Source organism: Arctopsyche grandis, chromosome 7 (genome assembly GCF_051622035.1).
Source record: "Arctopsyche grandis isolate Sample6627 chromosome 7, ASM5162203v2, whole genome shotgun sequence".
Lineage (NCBI taxonomy): Eukaryota > Metazoa > Arthropoda > Insecta > Trichoptera > Hydropsychidae > Arctopsyche > Arctopsyche grandis.
Window position 1 is genome coordinate 8,472,172 of NC_135361.1, and position 22,397 is coordinate 8,494,568.

At 34.3% G+C, this 22,397-nt stretch overlaps 1 protein-coding gene across 1 annotated transcript in view; it reads right to left on the reverse strand.

The window, feature by feature from the left end:
• Positions 1-21,527, reverse strand: part of nAChRalpha2 (nicotinic acetylcholine receptor alpha2) — a 172,716-nt gene extending 151,189 nt beyond the window's left edge. The window contains exons 1-2 of the mRNA XM_077434346.1: positions 21,517-21,527; positions 18,367-18,544 (exon numbers count right to left, since the gene is read on the reverse strand). Of these exons, the coding sequence (XP_077290472.1) occupies positions 18,367-18,544; positions 21,517-21,527 (189 nt within the window). The remainder of the gene's footprint in view (positions 1-18,366; positions 18,545-21,516) is intronic.
• Positions 21,528-22,397: the final 870 nt, after the last annotated feature.

A 22,397-nucleotide genomic window follows, 5' to 3' on the forward strand; every position in this document is an offset into this window, starting at 1 on the left:
AATTGCGGAAATGGTGTAACGAAAGGTTGAATACACGCATGCGCGTTATAGACAGTTCACATACCCTTTAACATCTGCCTTACTGTTCAAAAGATATTCACTAGCCACTGTGCTGGACGCCAAGTGTGCAGTTAAAAACGTGTGTATAAAAAAAGCAAAATTTGCGAGATAATTTTTTGTAATATATAAAAACGGACGCGATGTATGTGTGTGGGTATGTGGACGCGAGTACGCGTATAAGTAAGGAAACTAAAAAAAAACAAATTTAGAAAGCCATGAGTATACGTTATTCATAGGGATGTGGCATGACAACCGATCGTGTCGAGGAGACGCGGGGAAGTCTAACATGTGCTCCTGATATTGAGCGAGTTGGAACGGATGGAGTCAGCGTCATACACCTATCCACGAAGACAAAAACACACACACATTCATTCATCATTCGACGCGGGAGAACGGGTAGCGCTTAATTAGAATACCCTGCATTGGCCAAATCTGTATCGTTGCGCCCTTTCACAAACCTCACACCATGGAGTGTTTTCAGTGAAAATTTATTTTGTATTGACAAGGATTAATATGGATGATTCCCATATTTGAATGAAATATAGGACAAACTTGTCTAAATATTAATGAAATGAAGATACACCTATTACAGCTGGAGTCTACGAGCGTGTCTCATGCCGCACTTCTGCGTATTTTCTTACAATTTCCTAATACCTAATCTTACCTAATATCGTTTCCTAATACCTAATCGCCTAATATAATTTTCAAACACCAAAAAAATCTGGATTTTCATTTCTGGATCATTAAAAAAAAGTGAAGAAATTTGAAATTCGTAGAAAAAAGTACATATATGATTTTAGCATAGAAATTGAAAATATTAATGCGATTTCAATGACCTGTCTCCTGTCAGTGTGCTAACTTTACCTGACAATCTGCTGAAAAAGATTCATGAAAAATTTGTTCCATTAAATATTCATCGTACCCATCAATTCAAAGAACTTTTACTTTGTTAAACAGTTTTAAAACTACTTGAAAACTTACACTCTCAAGAGATTTGACATGGCTATTTTTCAAAAACGAATCTTCTTATTGGTTGTGTCTCTTTTGACTAAAGATTTTGACTCAACGTATTTTGCCCAGTCTAATATAATACATTTTAGGGTCAGATTATTCTTCTTGTTTCCACACACCACTAAACACGAATGAATTCAATAAACATTGTGTTTTCAGACTACAAACAAGTTTAAAATTTAAATGATTTTCAATGTATGTGTTCAAATGGGGTCTACGTGACGAGACAGAATGTTAAATAACAGAAAACACAAATATCGGAAGGCAAAGATCGAAAATCGAAAGATCTTAAGTCGAAAGATCAAAAAATAATGGTGCATGGTAAACGGTACATACTCACTTAATTCGCGCGAGCAGGATACAACAGGAACAAGAGGAACATGCTTTTCCTCCCGTATTCTGCGCGCGCACATTAATACGGGAGGAAACGCCTGTTCCTCTTGTTCCTGTTGTATCCTGCTCGCGCAAATTAAGTGAGTATGTACGGTTTACCATGCACCTTTTTTTTTTGACCTTTCGACTTAAGATCTTTCGATTTTCGATCTTTGCCTTCCGATATTTGCGTTTTCTGTAATTTAACATTCTGTCTCGTCACGGAGACCGGTTCAAATGATACAAAAGGAAATTTTCAAAGAAGAAAATGATATTCTATATGTTTGTGAAGTGATAAAAGCCTTATATGTGGACGTGTCATAGTGCGCAGTATCAATTTTCATGAAAATTGAGCTTCCTCTTTCCCTTTGTTTGTCCCCATAGTGGCAGACGCTAGTGCCAATTTAGTGGCAGCTGCACTTTCAGACGCTAATGTCCTTTTCATCAACACACTAACGACAATGCAATTTTCAGCTTCGCCCGTCTCCTACAGTTTCAGAGATTCAGACACACGTCACCGGGCAATATAAAAGCAGATGGTGTCTACTAGACATCTCCGCCCATCCTCTCCTTTTGTCTATTTTTCTTAGTTTTTTTCCGTCCTCCATATGAAATTGTCTCGTCTTATCTTCGTATCGTTTCTGGATACATACACTATATCGATTTTGCGCAAGTCTTCCCCACACCCACCGAATTATTATACTGTGGATATTCTGCGGCGGAGTTTTCCGCAAGTAAAATCCCCTCAAAGAAAAAGGAACCAAGTCTAAACCCATCGCCGTTGGTTAATTCTTAATGGCAAGGCACGTCGCGGCTATTCAATATTGTTGTGATCAAACAAACCCTCCCCCTTCGGTTAAACTTGGCAACTATACCAACGGACAAACTTTAACCGGCTGATGGTGTATAGGGGAACTCGATAAGATTTAACTGAACGTATGCACACTCACGTATAAGACTGTACGTATATTCGATTCTAACTTCTTAGACACTCAAGACTAGACTGACTTTAAGCCGAAGTCTGATTAAGTACGAAAATTAAACAGTGAATGATCAAAAACGCTTTGAATCCAACTTAAGCTTTGAAGGACCAATACTATTAAATTGAATTTATAGGAGTAAAAGAAAAGCCACAACACAATTAAGTAGGGAGAACTTTGAACTTTTGAATGAATTGATAGTTTGAGGTTTGGAGCTACATATAGTTTTATGGAGTTTGAAATTTTAAAGCCAACTTGAAATAAAATTAATTCAGTTTGATATGTACGTATTTATATCATGATATGAAAATATAAACTTGTTTGATTGGATATTTTAAACTAGAAAACAATTATTTCTAAGTACGACGACCTAAAAAGTCCCAATGAAAAATGGTCTACTGATAGATAGAACCACTTTTAAGATGATATGAAGATGATAGATGAGAAAGTGGATACTATTGAAATTAAAATCTTATAGCAATCTACTTAATACTGAAAAAAAAATGGTTCAGTTTTGCTTCAATTTTCTTTCATGTAAGCACTGTAGAGTGAAGTCTAAGGATAAATTTATATATGAACATACATATGTATGTATATCAAAGAATTAATAAAAAGTTTTGATCCAGATCAATATTATCTGTGTATAATGCAAATATGGTCATTTTCTCTTCATCTTGCTGATGTATGAGAAAGTACATACATTTTAGATGTAAATAAAGACACATTGTCATAGAAATGTTTTAATTAGAATAGAAATGTATTATGATGTGTCCAATTTGGAATCGGAAATAAATTAGTATCAATTTTCTTTCATTTATAGAGATTAAATCCTTCTTCAGATACTTAAATATAATAAAATTGCGTTAATACAATATGGATTTTTACATATAAATTCAAAAACGTATTGATACAATCAATGAAACTTTTGACATTATCGTTAATAGTTTCAATTTAGAATCAGATGGGATCCTTATTGAATTATATATGGAAAAGAAATCAATATGGAAAGGATCAATTTGAATAACAAAATTATATAATGCGTCACTTAAACATGAATAAAAAAATTGAGGCCGCTTGAATAACATAAAATGTATCAATTATGTAACAATGTTAGTTCAATTTCGAGCTTTTGAACGCAAATGGTAAATTATGCGAACCCGTCGAAACGATTTGTCTCCATCTGTCACCGCGAATTTGACGAAAATTAACATCACAATTTAGGATGTCGTCCTAGTCGAGTATATGTATGTATGTATGTGTGCGTATTCGTGTGGTCTCAGCCTCGTATTATATACCAGATGTTGATAAGACAAGATCCTGGCAAATTTAATTAAACGCGATATTAACTCGACAAGCTAACATACCCCATACTATTCGTTCATTTTGAACGGCTGGCTGTGATTGAAAAGGTCCATAGCTAAAATCACACGTATCATATTAATACACGCATATATGAAATTCATGAATGTAGATGGGGCACATTTTATAATTGACCGAGGGAAAACTGTTTCGAGCCGATTTTGCGGGAGCGAATAGTTTCGGAATTTTCCCGTGCATAGTTGCGCTCCGTTTGATATCCGGTTCACGCGCGATTTTCCCGTTAAAATTTCGCTTTAAAAAACGAAACATTGGATGTTGACTCGGTTCACATTTGAATGTCGGAGTGAAAAATCAACTTGCCAGGTTTCAAATTTCATTTAGGGGATTGCGTTACGTGCAACGTTGACAGTGTGAAATTGTAAAAATAGAATTTGTATTGTGCAATTCGGTTTGCATGACGCGACAAATCGAATTCGATGTTACTTTTTTGAATATAAAAATAAACTTATATAATTTTTTTAAATAATAAAATAATCAAATTTAATAAAATAACGACATATGTACATACTTTTCTAAATTCATCTACATACATACATACATACTGTTATGTACCTCGGTTATCAATGTAGTTCCCACAATAATCAAATTAATTTTCTTACATTGATATACGTGAGTAACAAGTCTATTAAAACTCCTGTAAAGGGATAGTCAGATAAGACAGGAGTGTCGGACTTTGCCCAATCCAAAACATACAAATTATTTATATAGATAACGATTCGATCACATAAGTTTATCATCACCATCGAGACTCCGAGAGTGGTAGTCATCATCATCGAGACTCTGTGAGTGGTAGTCATTAATATCGACCCCGCAACTGGCGGTCAGCACAGCAGCAGAACAAAGTGAACCAATAATCAAATTCACTTTCTCACATTCATATACATATGTACATACATATGAATGTACGTGAGTCCATTAAATTTTTTATAAGTCAATCATCACCATCGAGACTCCGAGAGTGGTCATTAATATCGAGCAAGTGACGGTCAGCACAGCAGCAGAACAAAATCAACCAAAGTTAATTAGTGAAACAAAGTTCTACGTATCTTATTTTAAATTCATCATCGTTCCACAATTAAATCTGTACTTTTCATTTTTATAAACGTAACGTTTTTATGATAATAAAGAAATCTTGGTTTGTTAACCAAGTAATTTATATAAACTGCGTTTTGGAACATGACAATACATACATATATGTATGCTAAGCTTTGGACTTTAAATCAGTATTTACAGTCGAACCAATCCAGCACAAGATTTACGTAAATTGTACATGCTATCGTATTCACGCCCACTCGATCCGCGATGGCCAATTACATTTCGTTTCACTTTCGCATTGCATTTTGATCAAGAAATATAGCACTGTTTGTGCGTATAGCGTTCGGTATATTTTGACGTTTATTTTTTATTAGTTTTGAGTTCATGTTTAGTCTTTTGAATATTTACATTAATAAAATTTGTTTCCAGCTGGTGATATTAATTTATTTATGGAATACGTATAAATATTATATTAATCGAAATTTAAATTTTTTAAACGATAAAAGTAACTGTCAACGTCATGTTATGGACAAAAAAACGTCCAGGTCATTTTAATTTACGTTATTTTGTAGTTTTGTTTTTGATAACTCCTTATTTAATTCTCCATTCATCGTCAAACACATAATTGTCTCATCTTCATCAAAATCTAAAAGGGTTTCTTCCATTGTGAAATCCTCAATATAAGAAGGATACACTCGCTTCATTTTACATACATTACATATGTACATATGTAGTTTCATCGTAGGATACATGTACATTCTCCGTGTATTCTCGGGAATTTCTGTCCCGGGTCGACCCGGGCGTATATCCTAGTGTAGACTTCCTGAGTTGTAGAATTAATGCTGTGAAGTGACTTTGGCCTATCATTTGGATTCCTGAACCCACCCCTACGGAACATTACCCTAGACTGATATGATTAAATTAGCCCGTAAAAATGTTATAAGTTAAGCATTTGGAGGATAAGTTAAGCATTTGGAACTTGAACTACGATTAGTTTTGAAGATATAAGATATTTCTGTCTATCGAAAGAAATTAAGTCAATGATAATAGTATTGTTGCGAAGGGGTAGGTTCAGAATCCAAATGAAAGGCCAAATCGCTTCACAGTATTTATTCAACGATTCAAGAGGTCCACACGGATCCACCGCTCACTCCAGAATAATCTGATATACCGTATGTACCTCCTTATAAAGGACAAGTTGCACACCATAGATTCCCCGATCTACATATTTATGTATATATTGTCTAGGTACATAAAGGCTTACCGTGGTGAGTCCATTGTTTACGCACGCAATCGCCTGGGTCTATGAGAACTCCAGCGTATCCTTTGTTCGGGCACTGAGTCCCGTTGGTTTGATTCGAGGTATCTATTGTTCACCTACGAATGCACTTAGACAGTGGATACTCTTTCTCCCTCATCTTATGTTTTATAAAAATTCCGAATCAATAGATTCGGTAATGATTGTATTTTATTGGATTAACTGAACTGACTGATTAACTGAATTAACTGAACTGACTGTCGCGGGTTGAGCGAGCTCGGTGCGGACGTGTGTTTGTGTGTTGTTCCCGATAAGTATGTAGAATTTTGTGTTAAATTGGAGCTAAAGAGGAGGTGCTGGGATGAGTATGTAGCTCTTCTGGCGCCTCGCAAGTTAGTACATATTCAGAATCATTACCTATGCTTGATTTCATATTTTTTAAATGGAATTTAAATTTATAATATTTTCATATTTACATAATTACCCACATAATTTCGATCACATTTCTTTTGATAATAATTTACTATTAACGTCGATTGATTTATTAATGATAGTATTGATAATATTTAACGTTGAATTATTTCATATTTAATATTGAGTGAATGGTTTGATATTTAATGTTGAATTATTTCATAATTGATTATTTAATGTTGAGTGTTGAATTATTTCATAATTGATTATTTAATATTGAGTGTTGAATTATTTAATATTTAGTTTTGATAATTTAATATTTGATATTGGATACTTGTACTCAACGTTAACGTTATTGTTTGGTACTAATTTCATAAATATTATGATTGTGAATAAACTGTCTATATATGTAAATATATCATAAATGGAAACACACGTCCGTCCGCACGGAGTAATTAATAAGCTCAGAGCAGAGCTCCATGCAACCGCTCAGGTCCCCAAGTTGCAAATAGGGGAACGACTCTTGCAGTCAACTGCCATGGCGACATGGTGGTCCTGGACAAGGAGCGCTGAGATAAGAGTGGTGATGAGTGAATCCGTGGTAAGTTTCACTCTATAAAATGTCACACAACACTATGACGGTCTCAGGTCAGCGGCGAGTAAGTGCCGCCGCTTAACAAAAGCACAACCCGGTTTTCAAAGGTACCGTATCATCTTTGACAGAGAAGGAAACTCTATAATAAATCCCTGGTAGTGGGCAGCAGCTCTGCCAGTATAAGATGTCAAAACATTTACTGCGCTGTAGAAGGAAGTGGGAATCCACTGCAGTATTCTCCCAAGATAACTATGATGTACAAAAATAAAAGTGTGAAGAAGTCTGACTCTCCGGCTGACACCCGGCGCCTTCGAGGTTCCAGGTCTCACGGTGTGAAATTGGCTACTGGCCACATGCATGTGACTCACCAGGCATCATGTGGAAAATATGCGACTGGAGAAACTTTACGGAACAAATCCAAAATAGGTACTTGGAACGTTAGAGGACTCCTGAATCCTGGGAAAACACTGGTTGTTGAGAAAGAGATGTACAGTCATGGGCTAGATATACTCGGAATCTCGGAAACGCACTGGAAGAACAACGGCCATTATAAAACTTCAAATGGAAATACGATATATTTTTCTGGTAACCAAGATTCGTCACATAGCGGTGTCGCGGTGATCTTAGCATCTAAATTAACCAGTGCACTAATTGGCTACAACCCCATAAGTGACAGACTTATACACTGAAAACTCAACACGCATCCGTATAAACTAAACATCCTTCAAATATATGCTCCTACTGCAGATGCCGAAGATATTAAAATAAATGCGTTCTATGCTTCACTACTCGATACATTGTCAAATATCTCAAACAAAGAAATGACCATCATTCTTGGTGATTTTAATGCCAAAGTCGGTAATAATAGCAACATTGATAACATAGTAGGTAAATATGGATTGGGTATTCAAAATGAGAGAGGAGAGAAACTTATAAGTTTCTGCATTGAAAATAAAATGTCCATTATGAATACTTGGTTTCAACATCATCCTAGGCGATTGTACACTTGGATATCTCCTGGGGATCGTCACCGCAACCAAATCGATTATGTATTAATAAATTCTAGATGGAAATCATCGATACATAACGTCAAAACATATCCAGGTGCAGATTGCGGATCGGACCATAACTTACTTGTTGCTAAATTTCGACTGAAATTGAAAATGATTAAAAGACATCAAAATAAAGCAATTAAACTCACCAATGATGATGTAATTAATTTTGGCAATGTAATCAGAGAAAAAGATGCAGAATTCCAAATAAATCCTAATGTAGATGTAGAAGAGTCTTGGAAAATTTTTAAAGATCTCATAATTCGGTATGCCAGAAAACATCAAACACCGCAAAATGAACATCGTAAGTCTTTTATCTCTGATTCAACTTGGGTTAAGATAAAAGAACGTAAAAGACTTAAACAAACTGGCATAACATCGACAGAATATCTTGAAAGGTATGCAATATTACATAAAGATATTCAAAGGAGTTGTAGGCGGGATAAAGCTAAATATATAAATGACATATGTGAGGAGATAGAAAAACACGCATTAAAGAATCAGGCAAGGGATATTTTTCACAAAGTAAAAATCGTCACTCAAAAATTTTCACCCAAAACTTGGACAATAGATGATCAATTTGGAAACACGCTTACAGATATTGATGTGATACTCAACCGATGGAAAGAATACTGTTCGGAATTGTACAGTGGTAGTTCGTCGACCTCAATTGTTTCCCTAATTGATGATGTCAGGGAGCCTGACATCTTGACATCTGAAGTTGTAAATGCCATAAAGAAACTGAAATGTAAAAAGTCTCCTGGCAGCGATGGTATACAAGCTGAACTTCTGAAAGAGCTTGGTGAAACTGCGATAAAGGCGCTATGTAATATGTGCAACAAGATCTGGGTAAACGGAGTATGGCCGAAAGATTGGGTCAATTCAATATTCATTCCCTTACACAAGAAAGGATCTACAAAAAAATGCGAGAATTACAGGACCTTAGCCTTAATATCGCACTCTAGTAAAGTATTGCTGTATATAATTAAAGATCGTTTGAGCAGTTACCTTGGATGGCAAATACCGAACGAACAAGCAGGGTTTGTAAAAGGCAAAGGGACGAGGGAACAAATACTGAATATACGTCAACTCATTGAAAAATGTCGGGAGTTTCAAACTCCAGCCGTTCTTTGTTTTATAGACTATAAAAAAGCTTTTGACTTTGTGAACTGGGACTATCTGTGGAAAGTTCTACTGGACATGGGAGTCCCCATGCATCTTGTAAAGATAATACATAACTTGTATAATGATAACAATGCAGTAGTTCGAATCAATTCGCTAAACTCGACAAATTTTCGAGTACAACGTGGAGTAAGGCAAGGGTGTATATTATCTCCAGACCTATTTAATATATATGGAGAGTATATAATGCGTAGAGCACTGGATGGTTGGAAGGGTGGAGTGTCCATTGGTGGAAAAAAACTATCCAATCTTCGGTATGCGGATGACACAACGCTCATAGCTAATAATCATGAAGAAATGGCCGAACTGATCCGTCGTGTTGAGACAGAGAGTAATGTGCTTGGCCTCCAGATAAACCGCCCCAAAACAAAAATTATGATAATTGACCGTCACCAACAGCTGCAAAACAACAACTCAGCTTTAAACGGTATAGATGTGGTTGATAATTTTGTCTATCTGGGGTCACTCATATCTAACAACGGCGGCAGCGAATTGGAAATACGGCGCCGGATTACATTAGCAAAATCGGCAATGTCACAACTAACGAAGATTTGGAAGAATAGAGCCATTACAACTGCTGTCAAAATCCGTCTCGTGAAGAGTCTCGTTTTTTCTGTCTGCCTTTATGGTGTCGAGACGTGGACCATGAAGGCGGCGGATAGACGGAGAATCGATGCCTTCGAGATGTGGTCCTGGAGACGGCTACTGCGCGTGCCTTGGACCGACAAACGCACGAATGTGTCTATTCTTGAAGAATTGAAAATCAAGGATAGATTGTCAACAATATGCCTGAAACGTATATTGCAGTTCTTCGGCCACATTGCACGAAGAGGTGAGGAGAGCCTGGAGCGGTTGGTTGTGGTTGGTAGCGTCGAAGGCAAAAGAGCCAGAGGCAGATCCCCCGCACGCTGGACTGACCAAGTATCTGCAGCGACGGGCGCTTCCACGGTAGCAAGTCTTCGCCTGGCCGAATTTAGAACTGAATGGAGGCAGCTGGTTGACCGCACATCATAGTCACGATCCTCAGTGATGAGGGAACCGACAGCAATATAACTGAACTGAATTAAGAAATTATGTAAATACTGTTTTTGATATGATATTAAATGGATTTTACAAGAAAACAATCAGTTGACTCAAATCCATATTTTATACATAAATATGTATGTATGTATATACATTTTTATACTTTTTATACTCGTAAAGAAATTTGATTATTCAACAAACCAATTATTGAAATAAAATTATGATCAAGATATTGAAACTTAATACATTCAACCTTCAAGCGAAATATATCCTTCATTGCTAATCAACCTGTTTTTATTACAAATTTATTTGTGGGAATTTATTATAAAACTCTTCAACCTCGATATTAAATTAATTTTCTCAAAATTTTACTGCATCGACAATTCCGCACAAGCAATATAAATTTCAAGTGATAATTCCGAAGAGGGGGTAAGCAGTTAATTAAGTAGCGAGCAATTTTCAAGATCGAAATATCAAATTTAATTAAAAAAAAAAGTTATAAAATATTCACACATATATAAAGCGTCGTAATAAACAGCGCTTTTTTCCAACCCCCTCCACCCGTCTAGCGTTCATTTAATTTACGCGAGATAAAGTAGAACCGGTGCTGTGGGAGAGGCAGGGGGTGGCTTAGAGGAAGAATATGGGAGGTGGGTGGGGTTGTTGTTGCTAGAGGGTGCACTCGTAAATAAATTAAATCCGAAACGAAGAAAGTGGACACTTTTCGGGTAAATTAGGTTTGTCGCCATCTGCGCGTCGACTCGCGCCACCCCCTGGCACCCATCCCTCCCCACCCTCCAAACGTATCCAACCAGAGCTGGACCGGGATTATGGAGATCAGTTTATAATAAATTCGCTGGCGTTCATTTACATCGCGAACTTCGTTAGCTCTGTATTCGCGAATGTGTACGTGTGTATGTGCAGAGGCAGAGTAGGACTCGACAAGGTGACAAGTTTGTCCAACGGTTGTGTTTGAACAACTAACGAGCTACAAAAGCGCCCTCTATAACCTTTCAGGGCAAATAGAAAAAAAAACTACAAAATACCTCCAATCAATTCGACGGTGTGTGTATTTTTGCCGTCTGAGACTTTGTATGCTAAAAAAAATATCGAAAGATAAACGTGTCTGTGTAAGCAAGTAATGAGGTAGTGCCAAATACAAACGTACATCTGCACATATAGTTTTCAAAATCAGAGTAGCACCGAGATTGAAAATCTATGGACTTTTATTACTAGCCTCTTCTTACTTCACTTTCGATTTTTTCGTCTGACGAAATTTGGGTTCTTATCCAATCGTTTTCGAACTTTGCCATTTTGCTCGGTTTGGTCATCAATATATGTGGAAATAAAGTCCGCCATTATGATGGTGAAAAATAATCGTAAAAGACACGTTTGAAAATACTCCATCATCTTTCTCGGTGACGTCTATTGTCCACGTTGGCGCATTCGTCCAAACTGTTCCGATCGTTTTTTTTCCCTTTTCGCCACTCTCTCACTATATCAGATTTAAATTATTTAAACGCCTATAACTTTTTCTTTTTTCACTCTATATTTCATAATTTTTTTACTTACCTCTTATACAGTTCACATGGTTTTCGTGTAAGGGGTCATTTTTTATATCTCTTATCTCTTATCCGATCGTTTTTATACTTTGCAATATTGCTCGTTTTGGTCATCAATATACGTTAATGTATCGTCTGCCATTACGTTGGAGATAAAAAATCGTATACAATGCGTATCAAATATCCACAATTTTGGTTACGGTGACGTCTTGCAAGCTACCATAATCTATCTTCAACCTTTTCGCCTCGATATGGCCATATCAGATTTTAATTGTTTAAACGCCTATAATTCACTCTATATTTTATAAAATTTGCTCTACAGGTTCTCGTTATCTCTAATATATAAATATTTATAGTTTTAACTCTCATATGTATAATTCATAATTTCAATTTTGGCGTGTAGCTTCTTGTAAGGTAATACACGATATATACTGATTTTTGGCCAAATATGTCAGATCCGACATTTCACTGCTAAAAGTATATCTCTTCACTGAGTTTTATCTGCGAGATAAGTATTCAATAAGAAGTTATGTTGTATCTAATTGTTAATATGATTTACAATAAGCTTACATACATTTAGTTTTTTACAATAAGCTTACATGCATACATTAAATACATTTAGCTCCAACAGCTACCCATAACCTCAAATTTAATTGTTTATTTCTCCAAAACAAACTTTCTTACCAATACAAGCTTAATTAGTACACAGATCAAACAGCGATAGTTTTATTTTTAGTTATCAGCTGATTTTTTATGCTGTTTGTTATTCATGTATTATATTCACAACACATTTTAGGTGTGTTATAATAGCATTGCGTATTTTAAACATTATTTTTCTTTTTGGTATTTATTGTATTATCTTATTAAAATGTTGGTATATAGAGCAGTACCCCGACTTTTGTGCGACAGTCAAAAGCACCCCGACATAACCACCCGGACATTAGCGCCCCGAGCTCTTTTTGCTGGGGCGGTTTTGTCGCCATGCAGCTATGTCTCTAGCGGTTTTATCTCTAGTGGTTTTGTCTCTAGCAATTTTATCTCTAGCGGTTTTATCTCTAGCGGTTTTGTCTCTCGCAGTTTTGTCGGTGCGCTTATTTACCGAGTGGTTTTGACTAGACACCGTAAAGTGCATGATACGAAATGACATGAAAACTTGAAAATAAATAACTTTTCACCTATTCGGCTATAGTAAGGTCCGTTTGGATAGCTAGCTGTCATCACGTCGACCTGGCAGATGATTCCGATGTAATGCTTAATGATTAAATTCTTCGAGCTTCATGTTGGAGATATTTGATTACTTAAATGATAGTTAACTCCCGTATAAAATATCAAAGCGATCGGAATAGTAGAAGTAAGCCATCTCAAAAGTTTTGGAAGGTTAGGAATTTCATCTAATTAGTCAATAAACGAATAAAAGGCTCAAATTTAGAATTTTTATCAGTGAATTAAACACATTTTACAGATTGTTTACCAGTCAGAGTTCAAGTCCCAGTCTGAATAAAAAACATATGCTTTTTAAATCCAGACCGAACGTCTCCTGTTACAGTTTGCCAATTTACGTAACTTAATTATTGTGACGGTTCCAATGAAATCGACCCTCCCTCTACTATCTCTCACGAATTCAACTAGTGGGAATTTTTTGATTGTTGCAAGAATACATATTTTTTCGGTTTTTAAGGGATATCTGTAGACTTCAATTTTTGTGTTTGGATATAGATATACATGAAAAACATACCTCTTCATTTTTTAAAAACATACCTCTTCTATAATTTGTATATAAAATTATTATTTTGAATAAAAATACTAATAACTTTATTTTACTACAGCCATCTATGTTTAAAACTAAAAATTGGATAGACGTCAGGCATTTTTCAGAAATTCAAATTTCAAACGCGTCTTACACGATATTTTTGCACTATCGTAATGGCGGAGGATCCGTTTACTTACATTGATGACCAAAATGAGCAATATGGCAAAGTATGAAAACGATCAGATAAGAAGCATTTTTTTTCCTGAATTGTAATCGTAAGTGAAACGTAAAGGAGGTATGTAAAAAATTGCCAGTGTTGATTTAGGGTAGATAAGTAAGTAGTATAAAATTTAAAATTAAGAAAAAATAGGAAGAATATATTATACGAAGGTGTTGTTAATTACAATAAGCTACCAGATGAAATTATAAAAATAAATAAAATTGTCAAATTTTTGGTAGCCCTAAAACACCTCTATATGAATAAATATGTAGTAAAGTAAAGTTATTTTATTATTTTATAGTTTATTATTCTTGTTGTATTAGTTTCTTTTTTTTATTACTATTGTATTTAATTATGTAGCTATTGAGTTGTTCCTTAAAATAAAAAAAAATAAAAATAGAGTAACCTGTCACATGACACTATGGCATATGTACATACATATATGAAAAAAAAACTCATTCAAAATATTTCAATCGACTTATTTTAATTCTATACGTCCAGAATCTCGGAAAAGCAGAATAAACGTATTACAGGTCAAAAATATTTAACATTTAATGTTTTGCGAAATATATCCCGAATTGAAGAACAGTGGACTTAAGTCACGTTCAAATATGTACATACACACATATATCCAGTGGTGTAGTCGGGCCAGGTCGTGGTAGGTCGCCGCCCTGGTACTTCTTTTTGAGCCAGGTCGCCACCCTGGCACTTTGATTGATATGAAAATTGTTTTATGAGTAAAATTAAAAAATATTTTGGCTAATATTAATAACACTTGAGACGAAAAGAATAAGAGGCGACTTAATCGAAGTCTTTAAAATAATAAATAATAATCATAATTGTCTTATGTCCAAACTTATTACGTACAATAAAAACACTCATCTTAGAGGGCACACTCTCAGACTCCAAAAAGAAAAATCATATAAATTAATCGGAGATTTCTTCTTTTCAAACAGAGTGGTTGAAGTTTGAAATAAGCTTCCCAACAATTTAGTAAATTCTGAAAGCCATAAAATTTTTAAAAACAAGCTTTCTTAAATTTGAAGATTTTTGTAATTCTGCTTTTCCAATATCTTTTCTATATTTTTGTTTTCTTTTAGTGATTATGTTGCTTATTATTATTTTTGTATATGAAGTTTTTGGAAGGGTTTGGTGCATCCACTCTAAAATCGCCAGATTAACAGAACGGCAGCTTTAAACGTAATTCTCGTTTTCTCGAATGATAGATTGCACATCAGATGACGAGTAACCTTTCGATGTGTACAGATGCAATTATTTAAATTGAGTTGGATCTTTCAGGCGAGTTTAATAAGGCAAGATTCGGAACGTATCGAATCTTGCCTTATTAAACTCGCCTGAAAGATCCAACTCAATTTTAATAATTACCATTTTAATAATTGCATCTCTGCACATCGAAAGGTTACCCGTCATCTGATGTGCAATCTATCATTCGAGAAGATGAGAATTGCATTTATGAATGCGTTCGTTAATCTGTCGTTCAATTTGTCTGGCGATTTTAGAGCGGATGCACCGCATCCTTTTGGAAATATAAAAAACATAATTTCAACAAGAATATTTGTTAATTAGTATTTGATTTTTTTTATAAATATTTGAACTGCCAATATTAGGATACATATTTTTTAATTGATGAAAAAAGAGGTGTGGGTCATAAAAATTAAACACCACCCTGGTTTTTTTTTATTTAGCACTACACCACTGCATATATCGTTGAATTCTACATCACTAGATTTGAAGTTACATACATAGATGTTGATTGGAAAATAAAATGGTTGCAAACCCCAAGGCACAGTAGGTTTATGATATTTATTTGCGGAACAGGTTTCGTTTGTGGGTGATCACGAGATGGATGCAAGTAAACAGGGGCCGGTGTGTTTAATCCGACTTTTAATTACTTTCTTAATGAGTTTTTACACGAGTCGCGGAATTCAGAAGTTTTCGTTGCAGACATCACAGAAGTACATTTTAATGGAAACTCGGAGCGCAAATAGCGTATGTATTATACGTATAATATGTGTATAAGTATCTACACTCGTTCCGGTATACGTGTGTACAATGATAATAATATGCTTTGCATTCAAAAACCTTTTGTCTCGAGTCGAGAACCGCAACCGTTTGTGTAAAACTGGTTCGCAACCCCTACCCGAAGAACTTTGGCGCGAATTATGTTCAAATGTGACGTGTACCCTGTCGGACTCGAAAGGGCTAATGGCGTACGCGATATATATATATATATATATGTATGTATGTACATATGTATATTGTGTGTTTATGATTTGTTTAAATTAATACACAGGTCGTATAGCTTACGAAAGGGTCTCCAAAATTTTCAGGATAGGAATATTTGAAGTTTTATGTAGAACTTCGGGCCAAATTCTGCATATATTATAACATCATATATATAAAGACGGTAATCTGTTTGTGTGTGTGTGTGTGTGTGTGTGTGTGTGTGTGTGTGTGTGTGTGTGTGTGTGGGTGTGTGTGTGTGTGTCCTAACTCTCGCCGAACATAATGAACGAATCGATAAAAATCGATTAATTCATTTTTCGACGAGACGACTTTGTCGCGACTCGAACCGATCACCCCAAATATCCTGAATTTGGGTCTAAATTGAGCTAATGGTCTCGGACATCACGCCAAATCCAATTTTTCATTTCGCCTTTTTTTTTTTAAATTAATTGAAATATTCCATCTCGCCATATAAAAATACGTAATTTTAATAATTTCATTTAGCGAGGCTTTGAACCATTTTTCATGTATTTATTTTCAATTAAATTACAATTATAATTTAAATTTAAATTATTTAAATTTTGACGATATTCGAGAAAAAAATTGATTTCATTCACCGCGGGTGCCGGGAATCGAACCTCGGACCCTCCGATCCAAACGCAATGGCCCTCACGAGCTCGCGTCGCATGCCATATCCTCGCCCAGAATACGTGTTGTAAATACACATCATATGTATATGCACGTAATTTGTTATGTGTAATAATAATATTCAACGTTACGAGGTCAATGACCATTTGTGTATAATCGGAAAATATTACATTTTGTTAACGTTTACTTTAAGAATTGAAAATTATTACAAATAAAGAATTGAAAACTATCTATGAGAGTCTACGAAAATAGCGGTTCCGGTTCCGGATTTTTTTTTTTAGTTTTATACGGGTTTATAATAATTTTATACCCATGCGATGATATTTCATCGGGCTATTCACTAGTAATGTATATGCATGTATATATATTTTTTGAAATTTTGGAAATTTATGGTTTATATTATAATAGAAATCTCCATATTCTTGCCCGCGGGCCGTATACCGGAGATTTCTTGTTTACTGTGTAATAGTAGCCATCAGTATCAGTGGTTGCGTTAATGCTAACCACCGGGAGGATCCCACGTTCAATCCCTGAGTTGACCTCGATTGAAGAGAATTTATTCGGAGTATTTCTCCAGAGTTGCTGGTCACAATTGGATAATTGTTACTCCAAGTCGATTGTTTCCAATCAGGGTTTGCCGATTTATCTGTTTCATTGTTGAAACGGTTCCTCATCAAATTGGCAAAAGCATCCTACCTACTATTTGAATATTATTTCATGTTTATAATCTTTACATTTATATATGTACAAGTTTAATACCAGGTGTTACTTAGGGGAAACCCGTATCATGGTGAATATTAATTAAAAAATAAATAAGACTAATTTAAAATAATATTTAATTTTGAATAAATTATATTATTTGTTCTGATAATGAAAATAAAAAATAAAAAATATTATTGATAAAATGTTGGTTAAATACATGTGGAATGGTTTTGAATCAGTTCAATTCATTTATTCACATTAAGGTATAATTAAATTTAAATGTTCTGAAATGAAGCTTAGTAATATTAATCCTTATAAAATAAAAAGAAATTCAAGGTTGTAGAAAAATTGCAGCTTTTTTTTAATTGCTTTTATTTAAAGATTATATAAATAAGCCAATACAATCGAATTCAAATCATCCAAATGCAGAATAAATGTATCGATCTATTTAAACATAAAACATGATATTTGTTATAGTTGGATAGTTAAAATTGTAAATATTGTATTAATTTCATTGAAAAATATATTAAAAAAATGTTAATATACATATGTAGATATGTATTTATAATCAATGTAATTAAAGCAATGTCAAATGCAATAAATACAATAAGCTATGAAAATGTACTATAATCATTAAATCCTATATAAAAATCAAAAGAAATTAAACCATTATAATTAATGCTGTACGTTATTTTAATTATAATGAGACCTGAGAGGATCCCGGATGGTCAGGAGGAGGATATTTTTGACATAACCTAACCTAACCTAACCTTACCTCTCAAAAGACAAACACTACATTATCACATTAAATTAAATGAAACTTTAATATAATATAATTCAGATTAAATTTATGTATTATTTGACTAAAGAAAACTCACCAGGTCAATCAGTTGAGACAGCCTGAGCCCCAGCTTGACCAGCACTGTGTTATTGTTATTGGTCACCGGTCGAATCAGTCGGTTATAATTACTCAACAGATCATCATACAGCCTTTTAGCATCGGGATTACAATGACATAGGCGTTCGCAAGCGATCAACAAAAACGTCAATATAATTCTGAACAATTCATACCGTTTTACAAACACCATTTTTTAATTTATTTATTTTTCGAAATTTTCAACTACAGCAATGTAAATATTGAACCGGGCCCGTTCACGATGCACTAATTGGCCAATTAGCTCAGTCCATAGTTGCAGACGATGCACTTCGTCTATTATTTCACGTCTCGCCTAACCTCAAATATAAACACGGAGCGGATTCGCGCGCGCGCACGGCCGATTTTTCCGGTTTAAACCGCCACTGGCACTGTCGAAAATCGGTCGAAACGATCGGCACACATCTATCGACACGAATCGGCGATAATTTCGAAAAAATAAAAAAATGTGACGTTCACCGCGTCTTTTGTGCGCGGCAATACGGATCGTCGACTTTGTGCGTCGACTCCTACAAGTACGCGCCTATGGGCGCATGTGCGCGCGAATTTTGAGTCTGTGTTGGATTCAGAGATGTGTGTGTTCGTCTGTGTGTATGGAATGTGGTGTACGGCTCCCGGGATTTCCCGGATCGGGTGCTTTTCCGAGAAGTCGGTCGACGTCTTCCCGTCTCGCTCTCTCCCGCCATCTGCGGCCACACTTTGAATCGTCCCGTCTCCACTTCGAGCATTTCCATACATTAGAAAATGTGTACGTAATACAGTAGAAAATGAAAATTCTGAATGAATCCATATACGTTTAGTAACTGCAATGCGATTAAATTCAACTGCGCCGTTGGTTTGCTATTTAAGTTTTTCCACGTTTGAAGTTTGATATTAACATGCTATGTAGCTTCACAACCGATTGGTGTTTTTAATACGTAATATGAAAGGTTGAAGTGTCAAAAATTTTTATTCTAATCTAAGGTCTATGTTGGTTTTGGGTATAGTGTTGTTAACTTATTTACGAAATACGCTGCTGCAGAATCTTTGGTCCAGGAGCCGCTCGGGAGCGTTGGCGATCGATCGCCTTTGCGCATGCTTAATACTGTCAATTCTTTACCCGGCAAACTCTCGCAGGCAGACGATGAAAATTTTTGAAAATTCAGCAAAATACTATGAAGTTGTAAAAAAAAGTTTGAGAAATTACTTAGTTTTGGTAATCAGATGATTCTTCTGACCTAGCATGCACTTCATCAGAGTTATGTAGTCTCAATTTGATTTTACGTACTTTTTGATATCATTAAAAGTTATATGAAATAAAATTTGATAAGTTTCCTCTGATAGGATCTTGGTCTAATACTCAATAATAAACTAGATTTCTCTGAACATATTTCTTTTATTACCAACAAAGCATTTAAATCTCTTGGATTCCTACTCCGCTCAACAAAACCCTTTAATGATCCTTATGTACTTAAATTACTTTATTTTTCCTTTGTAAGGTCTCACCTTGAATTTGCCTCAATTATCTGGTCACCTTTTTATTTATCCCATATTAATTGTATTGAGAAAGTTCAACTTAAATTTATTAAATCCTTACGCTACCTTTTTCCTACCTATACCCATTCTACTGTTTCCGATATTTTAAAAATCAATCTTTTAACAATCTTTCTGTCAGGCGACGACATACTGATGCTATATTCTTCTTTAAGCTCATAAATAGTTTCCTTGATTGTTCTGATTTACTGAATAAGGTTAATTTCAAAATCCCAGTTTGGTACTCTAGACACGTTGCACTCTTTTTACTTGATTCTTTCAATACTAATTCCCAAAAATATTCTTATCTGCAGCGCGTTTATCGTATGTTTAACGGAGAGCTGAATGAGGTTGATCTATTTGGTATTTCCCTACATCAATTCAGGTCTAACATCAAGAGAATCTTGACCGATTGATTCATTTCTTCTCCTATTCTATTTTATAACCTTTTTTCAATATTTCCAATATTTTTATAATTTAGTTTAGTTATGTAATGTGCTATTTAATCGTGTTATAGCTTTCATTCTTTTCCTTTTCATTTGTTTATTTTGTATTTACCTTTTTCATTTGTTTTATATTTGTAAATTTCAATTTCTTCTTATATTCTATTTTATAACCTTTTTCCAATATTTTAATATTATAGTTTAATTATGCAATGTTTTATTTTGTCATGTTATAGCCTTTATTCTTTTCTTTTTCATTTTTTTCCTTATATTTATCTTTTTCATTTTTTTATAATCTTTGTAAAAATCTGTTATTGGACTCGGATGTTAGATATATTATATATTTACTATTTGTTTTTTATAAATATCTACATCCTGTTGTCTGTTGATTTTTCAATAAATAAAATAAAATTGCAAATATGCTACATATATTTGTTAGAGAATTAAAAAAAAAAGTTAAAACTATTTGAATATGATCAATTCAGAACTGAATTGAAATTGAAAAATTCAGTTCAGTCTATAGCCCTCAATATACATATAAATAATATTTGACCTTATACAAAAATTATATATTTGCAAAGTAATTTGTTATGCATGGACCGAAATTTAAAATTTCAAACGATACCTATGAATATAACAGAGGAATAATTTTGGGGCATTTTTAATCAAAACTTTTTCCGCTCACTCGTCTTCTAGCAAATTTTTATTTTGCGATATATACATACATATATACATATATGTATATCTTCAGAATTAAAAACAACCAATGGCATATATAAAATATATGAATATTACAAGTATATTTGTATGCGAGACGATTGTACGTGTAAATGAATCATTCAAGATACACATACAGAGCAAAATTGAAAAAAAAAGTTCATATGAAACTTTTAAGTATGAGTATCGTTAGATAGTATACTAATTTTGGTAATCATTTGTTGAAATGTGTGAATAAGGACAAACAAAATCGATGTTTTGTACCGGAGCCCTTAAATTTAGGGCTCTGAGCATTCCCAAGCCCCGCTAAGATTCTATGGATATTGCGATTTTTGAGTATAATTTAGTGCTAGATGAATTGCATGCCGTTGTTTGAATGTGTGAAAGTAATTATAAAATAAAAAGAAATGCACATTTCTTGCAAGCATTTCATAAAGTTTGTGTGGATTCAAAAAAAATTATATCATTTAAAAATATGACTGTATAATTTAGAAATTATTTCTCATATATTAAAAAAAAAACAGCCATAGAAATAAAATTTAATTAGATTATAAAACAAAAAAACACATAAAAAGTCTCATGTTCCTTAAATATATATTTAGACATTTAAGAGATTAGATTAGTAGATTTACAACAGAAAAAATATAAAGTAACCTAAATGAAGGAATTGAGCATTAACGCTGAGTATCAAAGATCTCGCATATAGGATTGGTAACGTTTTAACTGACAACCGTCTAAGTTGGCCCACTCTGTATAATAGATGTTTAATCTTAAAATATAATAGGAATTTGTGAAACAAACTGTAAATTTGTCGTCTTTCAAATCATCAGAGTTTTTCAATTCTACCTTTACGCACTTTTTGATTATTTAATGATCGAAACAATTTTTTTTTTCATACTACAAATAATGTAACATTTTTTATTGAACAGAAATATATTTATTAAATTTGTAATTTATTTTATTAAAATGCGCAAGCGATTCATTCTAAGGAACAAAGTATCTTTTTTTTAAATACACCGTTAAGAAGGCTGGACCCATTGATGTAAAATACACTAGATCCGCCCTCACGCTTTATACTGGTCTCCCTTTTGGCTCATGCAAAATACATGGCGCATGCACAGTTTCTCTCAGTAGGTAGGTAGGTACCGCTGCGTCGTAGGGAAAAAAACATTTTTTTTCCCAACTTCCCCGCTAGTTAAACCCCCCGCACCCCTCAGTTAGTGAAGACAAGATTTTCGACCAAAATCACACGTCAGGGCCCATTAATGTGTATTATATATCTATGGCTGAACCCCAACGCCTT